The 26,031-nt window shown below is 46.4% G+C and overlaps 1 protein-coding gene across 1 annotated transcript in view; it reads left to right on the top strand.

Moving 5' to 3' along the window:
- Positions 1-26,031, top strand: part of STX8 (syntaxin 8) — a 192,015-nt gene that overhangs the window by 24,908 nt on the left and 141,076 nt on the right. The window contains exons 5-6 of the mRNA XM_040437525.1: positions 6,898-7,016; positions 12,686-12,778. Of these exons, the coding sequence (XP_040293459.1) occupies positions 6,898-7,016; positions 12,686-12,778 (212 nt within the window). The remainder of the gene's footprint in view (positions 1-6,897; positions 7,017-12,685; positions 12,779-26,031) is intronic.

Here is a 26,031-nt window from a genome sequence, read left to right as displayed (position 1 = left end):
TACATAGCCAAATATCCCTAACTTTTTGAGAGTAGTGTATGCAGATATTAATCGCTTTCAGGTGAAATTTATGGGAAACCTAAAAGTTCCCGCTCCAGTGATTATTATATCCTGAAAGTCGGGCATTTTAAGTAGAAGCAGCAATGGTGATTTCCTCATCTTAAACAATTTATTGAAACAAAAGCCAACACCAGTGCTGGGTATACCGCCACAAAAATGTCAGTCTCAATAACTTGTCATGTGGCCTTGAGCATCAATTACATCTTGACAACGATGTCTCATGCCGTTCACAAGTCGTCTTATTGTCTGCTGAGACATGGCATCCCACTCTTCTTGAAGGGCGGCCCTCAGGTTATTGAGGTTGTGGGGTTACAAGCCTCTACACAGCGACTCGGCTGATCCCATAGGTTTTCAATGGTCTGGAGAAAGTGCAAACCACTCCATTTGAGGTCCCTCAGTCTCCAGCAGCCGTTCCCTAATGATGTGACCTCGATGAGCATTGTCCTCCATGAAGATGAAATTAGGCCTGTGTTGTTCATGCAGAGACACAATGACTGGAATAATGATGTTCTTCAAGTAGTATGGGCTTGTCACTGTACCATTCACAAAGGGCAGTTCTGTACTGACGAGACACACCTGCCCGCACTGTAACACCACCACCACCACCAGAGGCTCGTCTGGTGACAGTGGCTGATGCATAGCACTCTCCTTATTGTCTCCAACATCGTTGGCGGCCATCATTTCTGCTCAGCGTGAATCGACTTTCATCAGTGAACAGCACTGCGGCCCACTGGTCCCTCGTCCAGCGTAGATGCTCCCTGGCTTATGTATGACAATGACGCCTGTGGTCAGGTACCCTCGCAGGTCGTCTAGCATGCAGACCACGTTGATGTAAATGGTTTCGAACATGACACTTGGGTGCCTCTCACCTCCCTTAAATGTGTTGTGTGCCATTCATCATCCGGTTCCGCAGAGCATTGTTCACAATGAAGCGGTCATCAGTGTGGGATGTGACCAAAGGACGTCCACTTCTATGCCTTTCTGTGACTCTTCCAGTCTCTCTGTATCTCTGATACAACCTGCTGATGACACTCTGACTCTCTAAGCTCAGTGGCCACTTCCGTCTGAGAACATCCTGCTTGAAGCCATGGTGAGGTACTGTAGATCAATTGATAGGTGTCGTCTTGGTCTCATGATGTCAAAATGTGAACCGCATGATGAGGAGGACTGTTTAACCCTTAGTATACCGGAGGTTTTTTCTTTTTTGCGTTTTCATTTTTCTTCCCTATCTTCCTTGAGCCATACCTTTTTTTTTTTTTTCCTGTTCACATATCTGTATGAAGGCTTATTTTTTGCGGGACAAGTTGTACTTTCTAATGCCTCCATTTTATGTGGCATACAATGTAGTAGGAAGTGGGGGGAAAAAAATTCCAACTGGGATGGAATTGGAAAACAAATGCAATTCCTCCACCGTTTTACGGGTTTTGTTCCCACTGCGTTCCATTTGAATGGACCTGTGCCCTTCATTCTCTGGGCCAGTACGATTGCAACGATGCCACATATGTATAGGTATTGTATGTTTAAATAGTATAAAATATTTTTTACATCGCCATATTCTGACCCCCCCATAACTTTTTTTCATAGTTGTATCTACTGAGCTGTGTGGGGGCTCATTTTTTTTTTTGTGGGACAATCTGCAGTTTTTATTGATGCCATCTAGGAGTGTGACTTTTTGATCACATTTTATGACTTTTTTTTTTTTTTTTTGGGTAAGAGAAGCAATGAAAAAATGTCAAATTGGCCATTTTGACCCTTTTTTTTTTTTTTTTTTTGTTACGCCATTCACCGTATTGGAAAAATATTTTTATATTTTTAATAGTATGGGCATTTTCGGTTGCGGTGATACTCATGATGTTTATATTTTTTGTTATTTATGTATTTTTTATGTGGTGTTTTTTTTTTTTTTTTTTACTTTTAGGTTATGATTTTGAAGCTTGTATTTGTCAGTAAATTTTTATTTTTATTTTTTTATTTTTAATCTGAACAATTATGGATTTTAAAAGTTCCTGTATTACTCAGAATTTTTTATGTTGGCCTACCAGCTGGTGGCCAAAATAAGAATTGCAGCTTTAATGCCAGCGAGACTCAACTTATTAAAATCAATTACCGGCATCCTCACTGGCCGCAGAAGATGCTGGTAAGAAGCCTGGAAATGCAAGTTTCCGGGTATTTCACCCTTTTAGATGCCGTGATCTCACTCGATCACAGCATCTGAAGGCTTTAGTTACTACGATCGGCATTATTGCCGGTCGCAGTAATTAGCCGCGGGTCTCTGCTGTTTGAAACAGTGGAGACCCACCGGCAATGACACCCGCTGCACGTGTGAGCGGGCGCCATGTTTGCTCCGAAGGGGTTAATTACCAATTCTAATTGAACCAGGAAATTTATTGGGCGATTCATGGATCAAACACCTGTTGTGAATTTTGCCATTAAGCTCCTTGTTGGAGAACAGCAAGTTGTGCGGAAAGTACTAAATCATTGAACAGTTGGACATGTGGCTTTCAGAATTATAGAGAAGGTCACATTACCGTAATTTCACCTGTAAAGGTCAGAGGGCATTTTAGGTTTATCCTGAATTTTCACCCACAAGCCAAATATCCCTAACTTTTTGTGAGTAGTGTAGATTATATACTATATCATGTAACATGGCAACATCTGCATAATCATTGAAAATTAGACCTGAATATGCTTCTGTTCACACGTCAAAGAACCGCTATAAAGATTGCACATGTCAAAGAACTATTGGGGCCATTTATAAGGATCGGTGTTTTAGACTCCAGTCTGATTTACCCCTGTGCTGACGCTTGATGCGCCTAAGTTATGTATTGGCGCAGGCCTCCACATAACTTAGGCGCATCACCGCCGGCGTACAACAGCCTTAAATCTATGCCAGCTCCCTTGCTGGTGTAGACTTAGGCCTAGTTCACACGAACGTATGGCTTTTATAGTTTTTTGCTGTCCTTTTTTCACGGATCCGTTGTTCCGTTTTTTGAGTTCCGTTGTGTTTCCGTTTCTGTTCCGTTTTTCCGTATGGCATATACAGTATACAGTAATTACATAGAATAGCATCACATTTTCAATAGATGGTTCAGCAAAAACGGAACAGATACGGAAGACATACGGATGCATTTCCGTATGTGTTCCGTTTTTTTTGCGGACCCATTGACTTCAATGGAGCCACGGAACGTGATTTGCGGCCAAATATAGGACATGGAAAAAAATAAGGGGTTGGGTCAGCACAACCTGCTGCAGGTGCACATCACTATGGCGAAATACATATACAAACGGAAAATGCAAATGTGATCGCACACTACATCCAGCACTCTGCCCTCCATGCTGGATGAGACATGTTTAAATATAGGACATGTTCTATCTTTCAAGGGAACGGAAAAACGGAAATACGGAAACGGAATGCTTACGGAACACATTCCGTTTTTTTTTTGCGGAACCATTGAAATGAATGGTTCCGTATACGGACTGTAAAACGGCCCGTACACCCGCAAAAAAAAACGTTCGTGTGAACTAGGCCTTAGATAAAAAAATTTATGCCAAAAACCGGAGTCAAAAATGTTAACTTAGACTGCCGGCTCGTTTTCTTCCCAAGGGGAAGAAGTTGCTGATTTTACGCAAATCACATCTGCACCAAATATACGCCAAAAAGTGGCATATATTTGGTCATAAATGCCCTCCCCCTCCCCCATGTCTGTGTATGCAGAAATAACTCATCGATTGCACCTGGTCCACCCTTCAGTGCACTAACCAGGTATATTATAGGTAAAATACCCATTAATGTAGGCACTACATGCTAGCAGTGATACCCCGATGTATGTTTCGTCAAGCTTGGCTAAGCGTCCGTCAAGAGTATCGCTGCTCCACACAAATTTTGGCTTAGGGCGAGTTCACATCACCGTTTTGCATTCTGTTAATGTTTTCCATTAGAACGGAAAATAACGGAATTCGTGAGACGGAAATCAAAACGGAAACCTTTAGAGGCCTTTCGTTCTGATCCGTCAGAATAGAAGTCTATGGGCAGCATAACGGATCCGTCTGGTTTCCGTTACGCAGGACGGACGATGTGCAGAGAAATTCGGCGCAGGCCCCCGGCCATCACATAGTGACATGCCGTATGTCACGGGGGTGGAAAACCCCTTGGGTCCATTCACATGTCTGCAAAATGGATCCGCATTCGTACCGCAATTTTGCGGAATGGGTGCGGACCCATTCATTTTCAATGTGGCCGGAAAAGATGCGGATAGCACACTGTGTGGTGTCTGCATCCGCACTTCCGTTCCGCGACCCCGCCAAAAAATAGAACATGTCCTATTCTTGTCCGCAGACACGGACAAGAAAAAGGCATTTCTATTATAGTGCCGTTTATGTGCGGTCCGCAAAATGCGGAACGCACGTGGCCGGTGTCCATGTTTCGCGGATCCGCAATTTGCAGACTGCAAAACACTTGCGGACGAGTGAATGGACCCTTAAGGCTGGGTTCACATCACCATTTCATTTTCTGTTCTTCTGGTCCGTTAGCGGAACATGAAAAAAGGGATCCTGTATTTTAAGCATCCGTTAAGCACATTTTGCATCCGTTTTTAGCCATTTCCGTCTAAGATTTGTTTTTTTAGACAGAAAAACAGGTGCCTCCTTCCTAAAAACCTTTTTATGTTACAAATAATCTTTAGCTCCCTGTTGTATAGGGGGTTCATGAGTAAGTGCTTTTCCCCAAACTGTCCACTAGATGGTGCCATACACCACCCAATGACCTGTAAGCCTAGAGCTGTGATGGCTATCCTCCGACACTCCAGCTGTAGTAAAACTACAACTCCCAAGATGTAAACTTGCTTGGCTGAAAAATAAAGCTTCATGAATATCTTCCCTTCAGCATCACATATGTCAGGAATTTCATTTATGGTAGTTACACAAGTGTGGAGAGGGGACAGCTCCTCTTTAAATGTAAATGGATATTTTGCATACGGACAATTTTATGTTTAACCCTTTCTGGACCGCTGCCATACATTTACGACGGAAGTCCTGTCCTTAAAAATGGCGGCTGCTCGCGGGCGTCATAGCCTCCGGGTTTAAAACAGCAGATACCAGGTGCTAATGTCTGTGATCAGCGATAATGCCGATCGTAGACATTTAACCCCTCCGCTCCACCTGAGGCGGCTTTCAGGGAAAAGCTTGTGGCGTTACAGGCTAATAGAGCTGTAGTTCCTATTGGTCCTTGCAGGGGGCAGTGCTCTATTGGAAAATGGCACAAGTGGCTTATAATGCAATTCACTGCACTGCACTCGTCACCCCACTTTCTCCATAATAAATATAAATAATAAAAAAATGTAAAGATCACTTTACCCCTGCATCCCAAAACGCCTGTACTATTAGAATATAGAGGGATTTATCCTGCTCCGTGAACGCCGTAACTGGGAAAAATCAAAATGGCCAACTATTTATTTTTTATTTATTCCCCCCCCCCCCCCCCCCCCCGTTAATTCACCTCCCCAAAAAATTCTATGAAAAGTAATCCCAACGGCATACACACTCCAAAATGGTATGAATAAAAAGTACAGTTCGCCCCCCCCCCCCCCCCCCCCCCCCCCCAAAAAAAAAGCATTCACACAGCATCGTAGACATAAATATAAAAAAGTTGTTATGGGGGTCAGAATATGGCGATACAAAGAACCTTTTGTATGACTAACAAAAAGGCCGCCGTCATCTCCCACCAGTATAAGGGCGCATGCACACGACCGTTGGACGCAAATTTAGGACCCACCAAACGTGACTACCGGCCGCCTGCTTTCTGTATTTTGTGGCTGGACCCTAATAGAACAGTCCGTAACGCGGACAATAATAGGGCACGTTGTATTTTTTTGCGGAGCAGCCATGCGGACATACAGACACAGAGATTGTACATGGAGTAATTTCCGTTTTTTTTGTTGCTGCCCCATTGAAGTGAAAGGGTCCACATATGGGCCGCAAAAAAACAAACGAACGGATACTGAAAAAATTACTTTTGTGTGCATGAGCTCTAATATTGAAGGGCTGTCATATGAAAATCTGATCTGCATGGAGGCATACAGGTTCTGTATGGTATCCTGCGACACATTTGCCCACAGATGTTACAGCTGGGCCTGTAGATCCTGCACACTTGTAGGTTGGTGAAGATGACGTCCCAGTTGGTCACATAAATGCTGGATTGGTGATAAATCCGGTGACCGGCAGCCTGGGAAGTGTTGTAATCTGGAGGAGACATTCCTGGGAAACCCTTGCTGTGTGCGGGCGAGCATTATCCTGCTGAACAATGCCAGCTGGAAGCCCTGCCATGAGAGGACATTCCATCTGGGTGCGTTATTTTTTGGTCAGTGAGTATATTTGTACTTCTCTGGTGCAGGGGCGCACCATCAATGAGGCCAGGTGAGGCGATCGCCTCTGGCAGCACCAGGTAGGGGCAAGAGAGCGGCAGCCAAAGGGCCATGGGCGGAAGGGAAGGGGTTAGGTTAAGAAATTAGCATTGTGGAGGGGGCGCTTCAGTTTTTGCCTCGGGCAGCAGAAAGGCTAGGTGCACCCCTGCTCTGGTGGGATGGCTCCTGAAGACATTGAAGAAGCCTCCAGTGCATGAAGATGATTATGTATTGTGACGCACTTGCCCGTTGTCTGGAGACAACATAACGGTGCTTCATTGTCCTCCTTTAAGCATGAGGCAAACGTATCTAGAACGGCAACTATGTGGGTGGACTTCTCCGTAGTCTTCACCCACCACTGACCAGCCGAGTGCCGGACTGTAAGGTTGACTCACCATTGGGTTGGAGTTTGTAATTTACCAATGCTTTCATTTACTAGGTCGAGTCTGATGAGTGGCGGATCTGCAGGATACAACCCATGGGTGATGGAGGAACCAGAGGAGACGCGAGGTTTCGGGGTTGGCGAGCTGAGACAACAACAGCAGCGGATGATAGCAGGTAACCTGTCATCTGGTGGCATCACTTGTGCTTAGGCCGCATTCACACCACCGTATTTTTGGTCCACATCCAATCCACATTTGTTGCGGATAGGATGCGGAGCCATTCATTTCAATGGTTCCACAAAAAATGCCGACCGCACACCATGTGCTATCCACATCCGTATGTCCTTTCACTCAGCCATCCCTTGCTTCATTTAATCCATATGCAAATGCGCAATAAAGTGCACTGAGGGTGGGCCTAAGCCACTCTGTGCACCCTGTGTCCACCTTCCTTGTCAATCAGGAAAAAGAGGGAGGGGCTGGCGTTGGAAGCTGGAGTGCACAGAGTGTCTTGGGACCGCCCTCAGTGCACTTAACTGCTTTTTCTACAGAATATTGCTAAATTAAAGGTATCATGACATTCTGCTGATCTAGGCCTGCACGGCATTGGGAGAGATGACATCATCAGCTCTGAAATCACTCATTTCCTGGGGAAACAAAGGACATGTCAGAATTCCCCCCCCCATATCTAATGTATCTATGGAGCCAAGAGTGCCCCCCACTAGAGTGCATGGGCCGATGTCGCCCCTTCTCTTCGCTGCTGTACGTAAACCACTCTGTACAGTTCTGTGCGGTAAACCACAGTTTTAGGTCCCTTCCTTCAAGACGGCAGCGCACAAGAAGATTGTACGGGAATCGTGAAGCTTTAGGATAACTAGACGAGGAACATAAGGAGAAAAGCTGCCGGAACGAGAAGGTTCGAAAGTCACGTGCTGCCATTTTACTGGAAAACAGCGGGTGAAAATTTATCGACACTGAAAATTAGCTTCGAAACAGAAGCCGTCCCGTATTTATCATCTGTATCCTAAATCTGGCGCACGGCACTAGACATGTGAGGCACTTTTCCTTTCACCTACTCTGTATTCACTTTGCCACGCTTTTCCAAACTCTCTAGTGAGGTGTGGAAAAGACATCTGGTGCGGGTGACGCATACCAGTTTTTACGTGCCGGTACATTTGGCTTAGTATATGTTCCCCGTTGTGTTGCAGGCAGAAAGCGACACAGGCGAGTAAAGAATAAAATGACAATTGTGTTAGGTACTGCTTTGTGGCGCCAGGTACTATTTTTTTGGCCCCAGCTAATACTTTGCGGCGCCAGATACTACTTTGCGGCGCTAGATACCATATTGGCACCAGTTACTTCTTTGCGGCGCCAGTTACTTCTTTGCGGCGCCAGTTACTCCTCATTACGGACAAGGATAGGACTGTTCTATCAGGGGCAGCTGTTCCGTTCCGCAAAATACGTAATGCACACGGACGTCATCCGTATTTTTTGCGCATCCGTATTTTGCAGACCGCAAAACACATACGGTTGTATGCCTAAGCCCTAAGAGAGGTTGAATTGAGCGTTCCCCCTCCTATGGTACGTGGGTGCAGATTGTATCCATGTGTCCCGCTCTCCCCGAGGAATTGCTTTTTAACCAGTTAGGAATGCCGGCCGATGCCGTACTCTTTCGTTTCTCAGTCTCCATAGACCTCAGCAAGGAAAGTGGCGATCGCCAACGCCCTGTTTTCAGAGTTGTCTGCATCAATTATCAGTCGATTTGTTCTGTGGAAGAACGTTCATGCTGCACCATTACAGAAAATTAGACCTAATTTGTAGCAAACGTTTTTCTGGGTCTAATTTCAAAGAACAAAGCTGTCAGATCGACGAGATTCCATGTTCTGGCAGCGCGAAAACGTTCCTAGAAATCAGCAAAACCCCCAGTCGTCCAGTTAAATTACTGTACCAATTGTCGCTCGTTGCTGGGGGTCCTGAGCTTGTAGGCTCCACTGGGGGTGAGAACATATAGTAGTATACCGGCGTATATACCTGCCCGGGCGTGCATCCATCTATAGAAATATTTTCTGATGCCGTTTCTTACTTAGACTCATTGTTGACTTTGGCCCAATTAGAGGTAAAGGAAATATCCACAATTTTTGACTATTTTCGCCTGATCTTGATGTTCTCCCGGGAGATAATCCGCCGCCAGAAGTCTGTGGCAGCAGCTTTGTCCCCTCTCACCATTAAATACACATATATACGTTTGGCCGAGATGTGTATGGGGGACCTGGGAGGAAGTCAGGAGAGAGAGCTGATCATTCAATGTGTATGGCCGCCATTACTTTAAAAAACCTGCTACCGCCCCAGTTACTCATTTACGGAGGCAACTTTTGGGAGTATCCATTTGCATTTTGCCCGTGTCAACCAATCACAGCACAACTTTTATTTTACTACAAAGCTCCCCATTGTCCCAGATCCGGCAGGACAGTCCTGGATTTCCGTGGCTGTCCCGGGACGGCTGAGGTATTTGGCAATTTGAATGCAATAGTAAAGCAGGGAGCCGCTAGCGTGCTGCTTCATCATTCCCCAGCCTCAGGTGCGAAGCGCTCACACATCATGTCTGCTCTGCTGTGTAGGATGAGTGCACAGGCTGGGGAATCTGCCTCGGTGCTTCTCCTACCCAGCCCAGCCGGCATGATGTGTGTCACCGCATCACGCATGCTGGGGGGCGCAGAATGGGCTCTGATCATTGGGGGAATGGGGCTAGGTGGGGGCACAAATACTTTGTGGGGGCACTATGGGGGTATACATAATATGTAGGGGGCACTAAGCTGTATACATAATGTGTAGGGGGCACTATGCTGTATACATAATGTGTAGGGGGCACTATGCTGTATACATAATGTGTAGGGGGCACTATGCTGTATACATAATGTGTAGGGGGCACTATGGGGGTATACATAATATGTAGGGGGCACTAAGCTGTATACATAATGTGTAGGGGGCACTAAGCTGTATACATAATGTGTAGGGGGCACTAAGCTGTATACATAATGTGTAGGGGGCACTAAGCTGTATACATAATGTGTAGGGGGCACTATGCTGTATACATAATGTGTAGGGGGCACTATGCTGTATACATAATGTGTAGGGGGCACTATGCTGTATACATAATGTGTAGGGGGCACTATGCTGTATACATAATGTGTAGGGGGCACTATGCTGTATACATAATGTGTAGGGGGCACTATGGGGTATACATACTGTGTAGGGGGCACTATGGGGTATACATACTGTGTAGGGGGCACTATGGGGGTATACATACTGTGTAGGGGGCACTATGGGGGTATACATACTGTGTAGGGGGCACTATGGGGGTATACATACTGTGTAGGGGGCACTATGGGGGTATACATACTGTGTAGGGGGCACTATGGGGGTATACATGCTGTGTAGGGGGCACTATGGGGGTATACATACTGTGTAGGGGGCACTATGGGGGTATACATGCTGTGTAGGGGGCACTATGGGGTATACATACTGTGTAGGGGCCACTATGGGGTATACATACTGTGTATGGGGGCACTATGGGGGTATACATACTGTGTAGGGGGCACTATGGGGGTATACATACTGTATATTCAGACCAATGAATCCTGTTTCTCACTGAGGTAGCTTCCATGAGTCTTTTTTACTGAGGAAAGACTTCTTTTTGGTCACTCTGTCATAAAGTCCAGATTGATGGAGGCTGCAGTGATGGTTGACCTTCTGGAAGTTTCTGCCATCAGCACACAGGATCTGTGGAGCTCAGCCAGGGTGACCATTGGGTTCCTGGTCACCTCTTATGAAGGCCCTTCACCCCGATTACTTACTTTGGTGGGGCGGCCAGCTCTAGGACGAGTACCAAACTTGCGCTCTGCTATTTTCGGCATTCCCTTAGAGATGAATGGAGGGCGGCCGCGCATGCAGGCTCTGTTCTAAGGATAGGTGCAGACATTGGGAGCATATCCTAGCAATGTGCCCCCAATGTCCAAGATGACAACCCCGTTAGGCATACATGTTTAAAGATTTGGAGTGACAAATTTGGCATACTTTTACTGAAATAGGCACAAGCACATTGCATTGGTGCCAAATTTTCTACGGTGCTCCATTTTAATACATTTGGCGGGGGAGCGCATAGCAACTCCAATCTGAATCGTAAATACACCGACGATGATAAATCCCCCCCCCCCCCTGTGTTTTTGTGCCTCAGGATTCCTGAGCCCCCGCAGCAGCCCCCGCCTTCATGCAGCGTGGCACTGGAACCGTAAGAAAAGGAGGGAAAAATCAGACCCCAGAGTTTTCTAATACAGAGAAAATGCAATTGGCGCACGTCTGGGCCTCTGTACCAGACACCGCCATCTCTTTGTGGTGTCTGGAAGCCGGGGAGATGTTGCAGATTAAGACTATAGGATTCACTGTCTGCTCAATCCATTATAAACCTGCTGCTCCAACAAGAAGAGGTTTTCGAGAACTTCTCGCAGAGTTTCTGACTTATGACGGGTGGATTAGCCATACCTTTACAGGGAAATTTCCCGGTGGGCCGATGCCCAGGGGGGGGCCACCCGAGCCCTCCTTACGGCCGGCCAGTGGAAGTTTTTGGGGATGTATTTTGTGCTGCTGAATGGACTGTGGTATTTGGCTCTGTTGGGGCGGTATAATGTGCCGCAATATGGTATTGCTGGCCCTGCCTTCCATCAGTTTGGACCAGACTTCAAAACGGGGTATTTTTTTCCAGGGCCGCTTTAAGTTCCCAGTCTGCCCCTGGTCTGATATAAACACTACTGTAAAGCTGCAACCTGCAGATAATGTGTTAAATATGCACAATACACTGCACGTACTCCAGTCACCTCCAGAGCTGCATTCAGAGTTCTGATGGCTTTCACTGTGCAGATTAAAGGGGCTGTGCAGCCGGTACATATTGATGACCTATCCTCCTTTTTTTTTTTTCTTTTTTTTTTTTTGTGTGTTCAAAAATTTCTTTATTTTTTTACAAAAAATGGCATCTTATCTAATGATAAATTCCCACCCTTTGTGCTGGGTATAGGCTTAACATAACACTCTAATGCAATGTCATCAGTATCTGATGGGGGTCTGACTTCTGGCACCCCCACCGATCTGCTGTTCGGTGATCACTGCGGCATCCTCACAGCATACCGAGCACAGCGCCGAGCATTGTATAGTGGCTGTGCTTGGTATTGCAGCCCAGGCCTATTCACTTAAAAGGGGTATTCCGGTTGTTTGAAGTTATCCCCTATTCGCAGGATAGGGGATAACTTTTAGATCTATGGGAGTCCTACCGCTGGGACCTCCACTGATCACGAGAATAGGGACCTCATACCCCCTGCAACCCTCTGAAATGAATGGGTGGCCAATAGGGCATGCGTGCGCCGCTACATTTATTTCTATGGGCATTACGGAGATAGCCGAGTGCCATCTCTGGAACTCCCATAGAAAAGAATCGGGTGGCAGCCCGCATGAGCAACTGGCCGCTCCAGTTTTTTTCGGTGGTGGGGGGGGGGGGGGGACTGTTTTGATGATTGTGATCTAATAGTTATCCCCTTTGCTTATGGATAGGGGATAACTTCAATCATCCGGGATTGTCCTTTAAGAGACTGGTCACAGAGGCCATGTGACCGATGAACGCAAGGGCACTGGCCTAGGAAGTGGCTGCGGTGCTACGCTGCAGCCTATTCGGACAGCTGAGAAGATGGGGTGCCAAAAGCAGCATACCCCTTTAACACAATAGTATACCCCCATTGTACACGAGTGGCTACGGTTCCACGATGTTCTCGTGTAGTGAATTTACCGTTATTCTCTCTGCAGTGCAGGACGCCGGCCTGGACGCCCTCTCATCTGTCATCGCCCGTCAGAAGCAGATGGGGTACGATATTGGGAATGAACTGGAGGAGCAAAACGGTGAGTGGCAAAGCCTGGCCCCATAGACTTATGTATCACAGCAGGTGGTAAGTGGGTGCGGACTGTAATATATGCACTGACCGGAGCCTCCTATATGAGAGTTCCCACTAACCCAATCAGACTAAAAGGTTGTTCCAGCTGAGCAACAAAAATGTTCAAAAGGGGGAAATGTGATTAAAACTATAAAAAAACAAAAAAAAACATTTTAACCATTTATTCTCCTGCCATTCCAGTACCACCGTTCCATTCCTCGCCGACTATCTCTGTATCTCCGTACTTGCCTGCAGCGGTCACGTGGACCCTAATGACCGCTGCAGCCAATCTCAGAGGTCTCATGGCATATACTGCTGTAGCCAGTGATTGGTTGCAGCAGTCATGTGGGTATATGAACACATTACCACTGCAGCCAAGCGGGGAGGGTGGGAGCAGTGGTGCCGGAATGGCAAGGGAATAAACAGGTAAGTCATGCTGCTTTTTATTTTTCGTTTTTTTTAACACGTTTTTGAATCACATACTTTCTATGGATCTGTACTCCACACACCCCAGACGCCGAGCAGAGTATGAACAGTATTTAGGGATGAGCAAGAGTTCTTCCGGGTAGCTGCTCATGCACAGTCACTGCTCACGAAGCCGAATTTGAGCTTCAGAGTGCATTGTACAGCGCCCAGATTGTCAGCCGGCACTGGTGTACTCTGCATGGATGAGGCATGTTGTCACTTTCTCCCACCTCTCCTACATGGTAGGGGGCGACAGTGAGCACACAAGAACTTGTTCCCAGACTAAAGGCCTGATTTCTATATTTTTATGCTTTTACTCTATAACGCCCCTGTAATGCACTTTTTAGTTAAGGGGCCGTTGTGCTTAAGGATTAGAGGAGCCCCCAATTCCGAAGTTAATCCCTTTGATCACCACGGTCAAGACTGACTAATGCATAATCATCAAGGAGCGGGGGGGGGGGGGGGGGTCCACCCTTCGTTCGTTTGAGTCACTGGGTTTCCCAATGGTATGCTTGGGGTAATGAAGGACCCCCTATATAGTCAACCCTGGGGACCTAGAAAGGACCCCCTGGGGAGTGCTCTGTGTCTCTATGCTAAAATAAGGATGATGTAGTAATAAAAAAAATAAAAATAACAAAAATGTAAAAAATGTCTGCAAAAAATTAGATCTTTTGTGCTTTTATTAGAACTCGAAAACCTGCACTTATTCGGGACTGTAATAACCTGAATGATTGATTTCACAGGTTATTCAGTATTAAACCTGAATGGTATAAAAAATTAAAATCCCAATTTTTTTTATACAGTAAATTACCCAAACAGCGCCAGAAAGAAAACGAGGCCACATACTGTGACACCAGTGCTGAAGAAATCAGAAAACCTTGTATCTGCTCAAATGCAGAGAGGCAACATTTTTTTACCGGTCATTAAGGGGTTAGCATCAACGTGGAAGCCTAAGGGTTACCCTTATGTGGTGACTGCTATGATGTCATCGCCATGATGTCACCCCTGGCTCACATAAGAGAGCTTCTCAGCCGCTTCCCTGAATCCCGTCTTGCTCGCCGCTCTTTTCTTGTCAAGTGGCTGATATTTGCAAGGTGCTTTGTCCTGCGCTGGGTCAAGCAGACAAGAAAACAAATCCTTTCCTCGCCGCGGCAAAGGTTTTTCCCTTTTTTTTTATTTTTTTTTATCCCCTCTCTTCTCGTTCCCTTGCCAAAAGCAACACATCTCTGCCTGTAAATATTTGTCTCTTGTGAGAACCGCGCTCTGACAAAACAAACGCCGAAAGAGGGCGAGAATTATGCAGTCAGCTGTCGCCCTCCGACTGACAGACGCTATAAAGATGCCGGCGGGGTGAGGTTACTAAGCTGTGGCCGTATACAGGCAAGAGGAGTGTGGATCAGTGCGGGGCCGCGATGGGAGCCAGGTTATAGAACCGTAATACGGGCGAGTCCATGATCTCCTGTGCTTTATCTTCAATGTCAGACAGTTCTACATAGGATTCCATTTTGGGTACTTACAGCAGCCATTTTTAATCAGCAATGGAACGATCATCATGTAGTCACCCGGTCACCCATGCTTCATAGAAATGCACAGTCCCTACTGTCTCCACTATGACTGCCCGGGAAAAGACTGGCATTTCAGCCGCCAGCCTTAATCAGAAGTGCGATGCGGTAACACATGCGCCAAATTTAGGCCTCCTGGTGCCAGAAAAACAAATCTACCCCAATTGGCAGCTAGGCGCTATAATAGTCAACCTTTTTTGGCAGAAATTGTCGTAAAAATCTTAAGCCATAGGAGTCCAGAGTCCCTCCTCCTAAGCCCCCGCCATCTCCGTTTTTACACAAAATACAATTTTTATATACCAGAAATCTGCACGCGGTCTTTGCTGTATTCTCCTCCCATCCCCCCATAGTGCTTTCAGGGAGGGATATGATGATTTATAGCAATGACTGGAGATGTGCTTTAAAGGGCATCTGTCAGCAGTTTTGTACATATGAGACTGGCTGACCGGTTACATGTGCGCTTGGGAGCTGAAGGCATCTGTGTTGGTCCCATGTTCATATGTGTCTGCATTGCTGAGAAAAACGATGTTTTAATATATGCAAATGAGGCTCTAGGAGCAATGGGGGCGTTGCCATTGCACCAAGAGGCTCAGGTTTTTCTGCAGCTGCCACGTCCTCTCCACTTGGATTGACAGGGCCAGGCAGTGAAAACCTCATGACACCTGGCCCTGTCAATCACAGTGCAGAGGGCGCTGCAGCTGCAGAGAGAGCAGAGCCTCTTCATTCCCAGGATCGGTGGGGCGTCTCAAAGGTCAGATCCCCCCCCGATCATGAAGGGATTGCATATCCTAGCGATAAACCATCACTTTGTGAGATGGAAATACCCTTCAAAAAGTAAAATTTGAATATTCATTTATATCCTTCTTTTCAGAAAATCTTATACATTTTGTTTCTGCTCACATGCAGTAGATTCAGATGAGACGTCGGGCGTTGAGTCAGCCGACCTCCATCTTGTCCTCGGTCCTCCTCTGTGAGTCAGCCTTTCTGGGCTTTGTGACTAACCGCTGCCCATAAACCGACCTTCTCCACATTAATAGGGGAGACGTCGGCCCCTCGTTACCTTGATATAATTTCCTCTCCCCATAATTGCAAACACAACCGCTTTCCTTTTGTTGCTCGGCTCGTTATTGACATCCCACAATTTTACGGTCACTTGTAAATGTTTATACGATGATTGGGCATCGAAGGCTCGAGACGTTCCAGCATCGCTCCTCGCCGTCCAGGGAGCAGTTTGGATGGGACAGAAGCTGCAGCCGAAATAAACTCTAAATAGGTCAAGAGAAACACGAGCAAAGGCTTCACTGAAAGCTTACAGCCCTTAAAGGGAATGTGTGTTCAGAAAATGACATATTGTTTTTATTTTTAAACATATTTTTGAATAATTTTAAAAATTTTCATAATCACTTTCTATATTTCAAAAAAATAGAATCATGCAGTTTTCTCTCTGAGCCTAATAATCGGCTGACACTTCCTGTTCTGTAGCGATCACTACTTCTCAGCAGTCATCTCATTATCCTTACAGGAAGGATTACAATGACAGGTAATATATAGCTAGATGAATATAAAGCAAAAATCTGGCAGCACTAAATCCAAAATTTAAACAAAAAGGGTGCATGCCTGACTATTGCCCTGTATAAAAATAGCAAAAATCAGTAAAAATGGTAAAATACTTTTATTCACCCATGTGCATACCTGTATCCACATGGGTGAATAAAAGTATTTTTACTGCTTTTGGAGTGCTGCCTTTTTGCTATTTTAGATAAATAGATCCACCATTCACAATGATGATATCACAACTTACCTCCTCCCCCTCCCTGTGCAATGACCCGAGAACTGGTTATAGGGGTTGTGAAGTCGGTACATATCGATGACCTGTCCTCAGGATAAGTCATCAATTTCTGATTGGTGAGAGTCTGACTCCCCGCACCCCCAACGATCAGCTGTTTGAAGTTGAGGCGACGCTCGTGTGAGCCCTTCTTTTCGTCTTAAGATTGCGTAATTATAAATGCTCGTAACATTCAAGTGGGTGGAACAAGCACTTGTAATTACACGGCGCCCCTGAGACGACGCATAGTGTAATCTTGTTGAAACAGTTGACCGGTGGGAATGCAGAGAGTCCGACCCCCGGCCATTCAAATATTTATTAATATGTACTGGCTGCAAAGAGCATGCCCACCGCACTCTCCTGAAGAAGTCAGTGGGTCGTCTCCAGCTCCTATGTCCATGTCAGACAGCAGCTCGGACAAGATGGCTGCCCCCGTAATCCTGTACAGAAAATAGAACATCAGAAAATAAAAACTTATTAGAAAAAAGAATGTCTGTCTGGTTTTAATTAAAGAATATTGGTGATCCATTCTCTTTAAAAGGAATCGGGAGGACTTTGCCTATCTTCCCAGGGCACTTAATTATATTGAAATCAGATAGTTCTGTCATCCAAGGGTCCAAGAACGACAGGTGATGACCACTTCTGGAGGGCCTCCTGCTCTGGAGGACACCAAGCCCATTGATTTCAGTGAAAGCAGTGTAATGCTTTATTTCCCCTGTGGTGGCGCTGCAGGGTAATTGAACACTTGCTTTCAGGTTCTTGATCGTGGCACACCTTGCGATCAGTTAATTTTTAGAGATTTCCAAAGCAGACTAACCCTAATTAATTGAACTGATTGGCTCTGATCGGCGTAGAGTGTCCCGTGTCTACCGCACATTCACCACTGCTTTCCTGCCTGTATGTCAGCAGTCTATAGACTCCGCTTATGTCACTCTCGCAGTTTGACGTTCATGCTTTTTGTAAACTTGGGGCCCAGGCGCCACGCTACCTCCTTGCCCTAGCGAGCGTCTGTCTGTAGCACAACTTCACACTTGGCAGAACGTGTTTATGGATCTTTGGGACCAAAAACAAGTCAACCAGCGGGAAAGGTTGTAGTAGACGCGCCCAAGGCGTGCGGGAATCGTCTCGTATAACGACGGGGGCAGCGAAGGTTCAGGCTACGGAGAAAATGGCATAGTCAAAGAAGAATGTTTGGCTCTGGGTCCTGAGGATCTGCAGCCACGCGAAGGAAGAAGGGATTATTTTCAGATTGGGATGCGGTTTATAGGCGCAGCGATGAGAGCCTTCACCATGACGTCTCGATGGCTTGTCATGCGAGGTCACAGCGATGCTTTGTGAATTGTTTGGGTGGAACGGTACACGCGTGTTGTACGTACTTCATTCACAGGCCTTGCATGCCCCCGGCACTAATAAGGTTGCCACTTGGCTCAGCATTAGAGGGAGGAATCCGCCAGCTACACTTGCCACCTGGCTCGGCATTACCAGACCAGATCCAGACTGTCAAAGTCTCACATCTGGACGGGGAGGGTCTTTAAAGGTTTCTATCAGACAGGCCTGGTTCTGCGTCTCTCATTATTTGCTGAGGTTCCCCCCTGAGAAAGTCTGGATGTCATTGGGAGGGGAATATTAAAAAAAAAAAAATTAAATAAAAAAAACTCAGCGCCGTAGCGGAGAAGGAGTAAGTGAGCAGCCATATCTGCTACAGGGTCTGACTCTGACCCTGTCCAAACACATGGAGAGGGTGAAGACCCATCCTGACCCTCCGTGGTCTGAAGCTTTAGGGCTGTGCATGATTTTTTAGCATTTCGATATGAATAAGACTTTTTTCCAGTAAGTAACGGCAAGCGGAGATCTTGTGAATAACTGAAACACAAAGGTGCGTAGGTACATAAAAGTAAAAATTTTTTTTTAAAAATGCTTCAGTATCATCTGCTTCCACTATGTAGCTCTCTGTCTCTAAAATACTCTGTGCTGTTGGAGACCGTTCCCCCCTCCACGACGTAATGCCAGACATATGCGAGGTCACAGTAGGCCGAACACTCGCTCTTCCGATCCCTCCACACACAGGCCGAGCATGCGTGTGTTGTGAATGGGAGAGAGGAGAAAGCCAGGCACCTCAGAACAAAAGGATGGGACACCTTGAGATCCAACATGCCCTTCTTCCAGACATCTGTCTTCAGGGAAGAGTCGGGAGACTTTTTTCTGAAGCTCTTATCATCCAACCCTTGTTTCTGCTTTTAGTTTTACTAGTAACCAGGGGTCTTGGCCTGACTTCACCGCCGCAAGAGGCGCACAAGGAATGATGAGCTTTCTCCTCAGATCATTTAAAAGTTTATATGTCCCAAAATTAATGCCCCAAGGTCAGAGAGCAGAGATGAGGAGTCTGTCAGCTTCTGGTCTGACGGAAAAGCCAAAGGGTGCTACTAGAGCATTTTTAATAAAGACCAATAGGATAAAATGATAATTTTAGCTCAAAATAAGTACAATGCAATAATAAAAAAATAAAAAAATTGCCCCCAAACTTGTACATACCCTTTTTAATATAAGCCATAAAGCATAGTTTAAGAGTTACATAGGAGGCAGACATGTTTTCTTGCCCCCCGTACTGGGTTCTAGGGGTTAACCTTCTGCTGGGTCCCCTCTCCTGTGTTCTCTAAAGTGAACACAGTAAAATGTTGTTGTTTTTTTTTTTTCTCAAAACCTTGGCCTCTCACTGGCCGTCGGTCCGGCTTCGGTCCCCAGCCCCCCTCGCCTTCCTCCACGCCTGCTCTCCCAGCCGGCAGTTCTTTAGGTCGGCCCCACCTGTACGAGAGGCCCCGACTCTGCGGCCTACTATGCCACGTTCTCCCAGAGTGTTTGGGGGCGGGGACTGTACCTTCAGGGCGCAAAACTTTCGCGCTCATACCTTCCGCCCTCCCAACCTACTTAACCCCTTCCTTGCCTATGCTTCTTAGGCAATTATTTTTCCCCCAGCCAATCACTCTTAAAAATGTTGATGGGATTGGGGCTGCATGTAATTCCCACAGCTATTATTATTAACCCTTGGAGCTCCGCTCCTATTTTGGGCTTGGTTCCCATCGCCCTATAGCAGTGTATGAACAGCTTGTCATCTTAGTGCTTGTAGTGCCCCACGTTCAGGCTTACACTGTGTCCTCTCTACAGCTACAGTGGAGCAATGGATAGGCGGCGTGCTCGCCCTACCGCTAGCTGCTTACGACTAGGATACTGTACAGCCTGTAGCATGACCCTCCTTTATAGGTGCAGTACTTGCACTACCATGGCATACTGTACAGCCTGTAGAATTACCCCCTTCCATAGGTGCAGTACCTGCACTACCATGGTATACTGTACAGCCTGTAGAATTACCCCCTTCCATAGGTGGAGTACTTGCACTATCACTGGATACTGTACAGCCTGTAGCATTACCCCCTACTATAGGTGGAGTACTTGCACTATCACTGGATACTGTACAGCCTGTAGCATTACCCCCTACTATAGGTGGAGTACTTGCACTACCATGGCATACTGTACAGCCTGTAGCATTACCCCCTTCCATAGGTGGAGTACTTGCACTACCATGGCATACTGTACAGCCTGTAGCATTACCCCCTACTATAGGTGGAGTACTTGCACTACCATGGCATACTGTACAGCCTGTAGCATTACCCCCTACTATAGGTGGAGTACTTGCACTACCATGGCATACTGTACAGCCTGTAGCATTACCCTCTACTATAGGTGGAGTACTTGCACTACCATGGTATACTGTACAGCCTGTAGCATTACCCTCCTTTATAGGTGGAGTACTTGCACTACCTCTGGATACTGTCCGACCTGTAGCTTTACCCTCCTTCATAATACGCCTGACCCAAGAGAGAGTCACAAGAACCACCCTATACATGCACATCCGACAATAGCCAAGTAATAGAATATATATAAAGTTTATTAAACACACCAACAAACACACATTTAAAAATTGTATACAATCTGAACAGCGTGTCGGTGTAAAAATAGGTGTCACCGACACATAGAGTCCACTGAATAGGGACATGCAATATAACCCAGCTACACAAAATGTACACCTATAAACAACATAAAGAAAATGTCAGATAAGGTAAGGCCACTAATGAATAAAAGCAGACCACAATAAGGTCGAGTAGCAAGAGCCAAAACCTGTATAAGCAGCTGGTGCAGTGGACCTGAGTAGATGAGTAACGCCTAACGCGTATCGCCGGCGCAGTCCGGCTTCCTCAAGGGTGATGAGCCCAATGTCCGTGTGTCACATATATACAGGAAATGAAGCCTCATACAATTCACCTGTGCGATGGAGATGTGGAGGTGCAGAGCAACAAGGCGAAGACCGGAAATGGAGGGATCACATGACCGGAAGTAGGGAGCGAAAATGGAACGCAATGTGCGTTCCACCAGCACAAATAGCCGCCATGGAGTGCGGCTTGCATAAGTAAATAAATTAATATTAGGGCCATCTAGAGTGGTATTTTGTACCATTTTTCACCACCCTTTTGCACTCTCAGGACTCTTTATATTTATTGGTGTGCCCCCTATTTTCAAATTTACCCTCCTTCATAGGCGTAGTACTTGCACTACCACTGGATCCTATTCATTCTGTATCTTTGCTCTTTTTCCATAGGCAGGGTATTTGCACATGAGACCCTATACATCCGATAGCATGTCCTCTTTCCATAGGCAGGGTATTTGCTTCACCACTGGATACTGTACAGTCTGTCACATTACCCTCCTTCCATAGGCGGAGTAATTGCACTAATCCTGGTTGGATTTCCACCTGCTATAGGACTAGTTGCACCACATTGGCATACTGTAGATCCTGTTGCATTACCCTCCTTCTATTGACGGAGGCACTACCAGTGGACCCTGTACATCTATCGGGTTTCCCTCTGTCCGTCAGCGGAGTAACTCCACTACCACTGGAAACTGTTTATCCTGTTACATTATCCGTCTTTCTTAGGTGGAGATGGGTACCACACCGGCATACTGTAAGATCCTGTAGCATTACCCTCCTTTCATCGGCAGGGTAGTTCCACAACCAGTGGTACTTGTTCCACCAGTGGATACTGTACATCTTGTCGGACTCCCCTCTTTCCATAGGCAGAGTATTCCCACTACCTCTGGAATCTTCCGCCCTATCTCATTTTACCCTTGTCGCATTCCATCCCGTTCCAAGGGTGGTCTCCTTGCTAGACACAGACAATCGCCTTACCCCCTGTCATAGGTGGTATTTTGGCACTACCACGGGATACTGTGACTACTTTCACACTATTCTTTTCCTCAGGTAGTCGTTGTACGGATTGCGGTCGGGCGCTACGTGGCAGCCTCTGTCTTTCCAGGGTGTTGACCCACGACATGCCTCTCCTCGTGCCTGAAGTCCCCATGCGGAGCATTCTAATTTTGTTGCTTTTCCTTGGCACGCTCGGCGTCCACACTCCTGCCAGTTTTCTTCCTTCCCCGGTGGAGTATTGCGCTACCAACAGTTCATGTTGGCTACTGCTGTTTGACCTCATTTTCAGGTGGAGTCTCCCCTCTGTAGAGGCCATGGGTGCTGGTATGGCCTCCCCCTATAAGGCAGTCTTTGCGCTGGCCGTAGATTTTTGCGCTACTCCTGTTCCGTGGCTACTACTGTGTGACCCCTTCCCAGGGGGAGTTTTTGTGTTCTTCCTTCAAATGCCGACAGTCACTGGTTCTGGCTTATAGGACACATTGTCAGTGGGTGCGGCACCGGAGGTTCGTGCCGCATCCTCTTCCTCCATGGGCGGTGTTGACCCTGGCATTTCGTGCCATTTTCAGTTTGTTTTCTTCCTATGCCATGTCGTGTCTGTTGATCACTCTAGGGGGGGTATTTTCCTGGGGTGCTGGTCCTTGAGTATCACCTTACTTAGAAGTCTTCTGGGCCCAGGCTATGTTTTCTCTCTCCGGTATATTACGGGGCTGTTCTTCTGCCCAGCCTGGTCATCTGGGTATTCAGACTCTCTCTGGCTGGCCTTCCTGGGAATGGTTCTTCCTGTCCTTTTTCAGGGGTCCGGGTGTGTCCTCCCCCTGCAATTCTGTGCAGGGCCTTATGACAAGACTTGGATTCGTTCTGGTCTTGTTCCTTCCCCATGGTACTGCTCTTTAACGTCCCATGGTCTTCTGTGTCCCCCAACGATACGAGTGAGAAAGTAGTAGGATTTTTGTCTTACCTGTAAAATCCTTTTCTCGCTGAGTTCATTGGGGGACACAGCTCCCACCCAGTAAGTACATTGCTGGCTCTCCTTGATGGGTCCCTCCGGTTCTTGATTCTGACCCATCTTCGCCTTTCTTATTTTTTATTGTTTTCTGTTGGCTCCTCTTCGCTGCTTCTACTGCTTTCGTACAAACTGATTAGCTCCGTGTCTGAAGGAGGGGTATAGCTGAGAGGAGGAGATAACACTGTTTTCTTAGTGTCGCCTCCTAGTAGCAGCAGCTATACCCTTGGTCTTCTGTGTCCCCCAATGAACTCGGCAAGAAAAGGATTTTATAGGTAAGACATAAATCCTAATTTAACTCCTTAGTGACCACCAATACGTGTTTTTACAGCAGTCACTAAGGGAGCTTGGGCTGGGCCACCGCTTTTTTACGGCGGATCAGACTAAGAGCTGCATGGGTCCCCCGTGCAGCGGGGAGCGAGGACCCGGCTCTCACATGAGAGCCGCAGCCCTGCTCGGCAGGAGTGCCGATCCGGGCTGTTTAACACTTTACATGCTGAGGGCAATCGCGCCCGCCGCATGTAAAGTGCTGACAGAGGGAGCGGACTCCCTCTGTCTCCCATCGGCACCCCGCAAATGCGATCGTGGGGTGCCGATGTGTGTGAAGGCTGCCTGGGGTCTGATGTAGGCCCTAGACCAGCCTTCAGTAATTTCCAGCAGGCTGCGACTCTCTGGCGCAGCCTGCTGGTCAATGTCAGAATAGCATTGCCATTAAAATGCAATGTACTATTGGGATGGTGCATTGCATTTTAAAAGCAATAAAAAAAGCTGTCTGTTATAGTCAGCCCTTTTTTTCCCATTTTTTTTCAATGAAAAAAATTGCAACAAAAAAAAATCTTAAATATGTTTGGTATTGCGACCCGGACTATATAAATATCATGTAAATTATCCTCTACGGTGAATGCCGTAAAAAAATAAAAAAAAGACAGAATTTCTAATTTATTCTTAGTTGCGACTGAAAAAACGTAATAAGCGATCAAAAAGCGCAATTTACTCCAAAACGATACCAATGAAAAATACAAGTCGTTCCGCAAAATCAAGCCCTCACACAACTCCATAGAAAGAAAAATAAAAAAGTTATGGGTCTTGGGAAGCGGCAATTTAAAAACAAAAAATTCTTTACAAAAAAAAAGTTTTATTGCAAAAAAAGTTGTAAAATGTAAAAAAAATTAACTATATGTATTCGGTATCACTGTAATCATACTGGCCCAGAGAATAAAGATATTATGTTATTTATACCGTAAAATGAACGCTGTAAAATTTATAACGTAAAAACTCAGTGGCAGTATTGCTGTTTTTCCCAGCTCCCTCCCAGAAAGAGTTAATAACAGTTAATCAGAAAGTGATGTGTACCCCAAAATGGCGCCATTAAAAACTACAACTTGTCCCGTAAAAAACAAGCCCTAATAAAGCTATATTGACGGAAAAATAAAAAAGTTATAGCTCTTGGAACGCGACGATGAAAAAAGGAAGAAAAACACTTGGTCAGTAAGGCCCAACACAGGCTGGTCACTAAGGGGTTAATGTAACCTGCATTTAAAAAAAACAACTCCCCTGTATGGGGGAAATTTCATTTAACACCTCATGCAATTCTGTCTTGCGACCTGTTTGCATATATATCTGGTATAGGGGGCTCTCTGCTTAGATAGACGGAACATCATCTTAAAGGGGTTTTCCAGGCTGCTGACATCTATGACCTATCCTTAGAATAGGTCATTAATATCCGATTGGTGGGGGTCCGACAACCCACAGCCGCCCTGATCAGTTGTTTATTGCATCCTGTGAATGTAACAGGAAGCACAGCGCCGTTCAAAGTGTAGTGGCCGCGCTGGGGTACTGATTCATGTCATAGGTAACTGAGCTGCAGTAACCCAGCACGGCCACTACACTACAAGTGGAGCTGCGCTCCCTTCTTCATTCAAGAGCTAGTTCCAGTGCGGAGGCTGCAGCCGACCAGTGTCGGACCCTCCCCAATCTCCTGAGGATAGGTCATCAGTGTCAGGGGCCTGCAAAATCCCTTTAAACTGCCCATACAATCTAGATGTATGTTGACTGAACCTGCCAACCATGTAATGTGTATGGAGGCCTCTTGAATCTCCCTGGACAGATGATGTCAGGGGAGAGAAGGAGTGGGCATGTTGAAATTCAGCGCCTCTTTCTTTTGTTCTCCTGCCGATAGAAGGGTTTTCTCTTCTGTCCCCATCGGCAGGAGAACAAAAAGAGGGGCTGAATTTCAACATGACTGCCCCCGAGTGAAGATGTTAGTTGAATGAGTGTTCGACCATTACCTATTGAAAGTGTATGGGCACCTTTACAGTTTTCAGTGTAAGGGAACGTTCACACTTGTGTTAAACGGATCTGGCAGAGAACCGCCTAACAGTTCACCGGATGCAGCCTAGCCAGATACCGCCAGACCCCTTTGATTGTAATGGGATCCAGCTGCTTTCTGGCTTTCGGACAGACAGAAACCATTCCATGCAACTGTTTTTGTTTGGCACTTGTGTCCGTAAGCGGCCAAATCCTCCCCGGATCCCATTATAGTCAATGGAGTCTAGCGGTGAACGGTCGTATCTGGCTAGACTGCATACGGTGAACTCCGGCCAGAACCATTTAACGCAAGTGTGATCCTACCCTGACAGTCTTGGCCTTGGGACACAGTGTCACCTGTGACTTGCGGTGACATCGTACCACGACAGTCTTATGTAACTTGCATTGCCCCATGTGGGACAACCCAATATCCAATGGAGAGTGGACGGCAGCAGGCTCGGGAGCGATCACTGCGGCTGTCATGGTGGCAGTTCTTGCCTTGTTACTGTCCGTCTTTGCACATTTATCCTGGCATGGTTTAACCCTCCGGTAATAATGGAGTCTTTTTCGTGCTGATTTGCTCCACTATTCAGCTTCTCCGAGAGAACAGTCATTGTTTTCTGAGCCGCTGTATCATCCAGGACGGCGACTTGGCATCCTTCTGCTCATTTCTTTTTTTTCCCCCAATCTCTGGCATCACCCGTTAAGTGCCCTTTTTCTGAGAACACTCGGAGAACAATACAATGACATCGTGATACGATCCTTTCCTTGGCATCAGCTTGTTGCGGCTCCTTATTACCTG

The sequence above is a fragment of the Bufo bufo genome, chromosome 6 (assembly GCF_905171765.1).
Source record: "Bufo bufo chromosome 6, aBufBuf1.1, whole genome shotgun sequence".
NCBI classification, from domain to species: Eukaryota; Metazoa; Chordata; class Amphibia; order Anura; family Bufonidae; genus Bufo; species Bufo bufo.
Note: the sequence above shows the minus strand (reverse complement) of the source record. Positions and strands in the feature narration are given on the sequence as shown.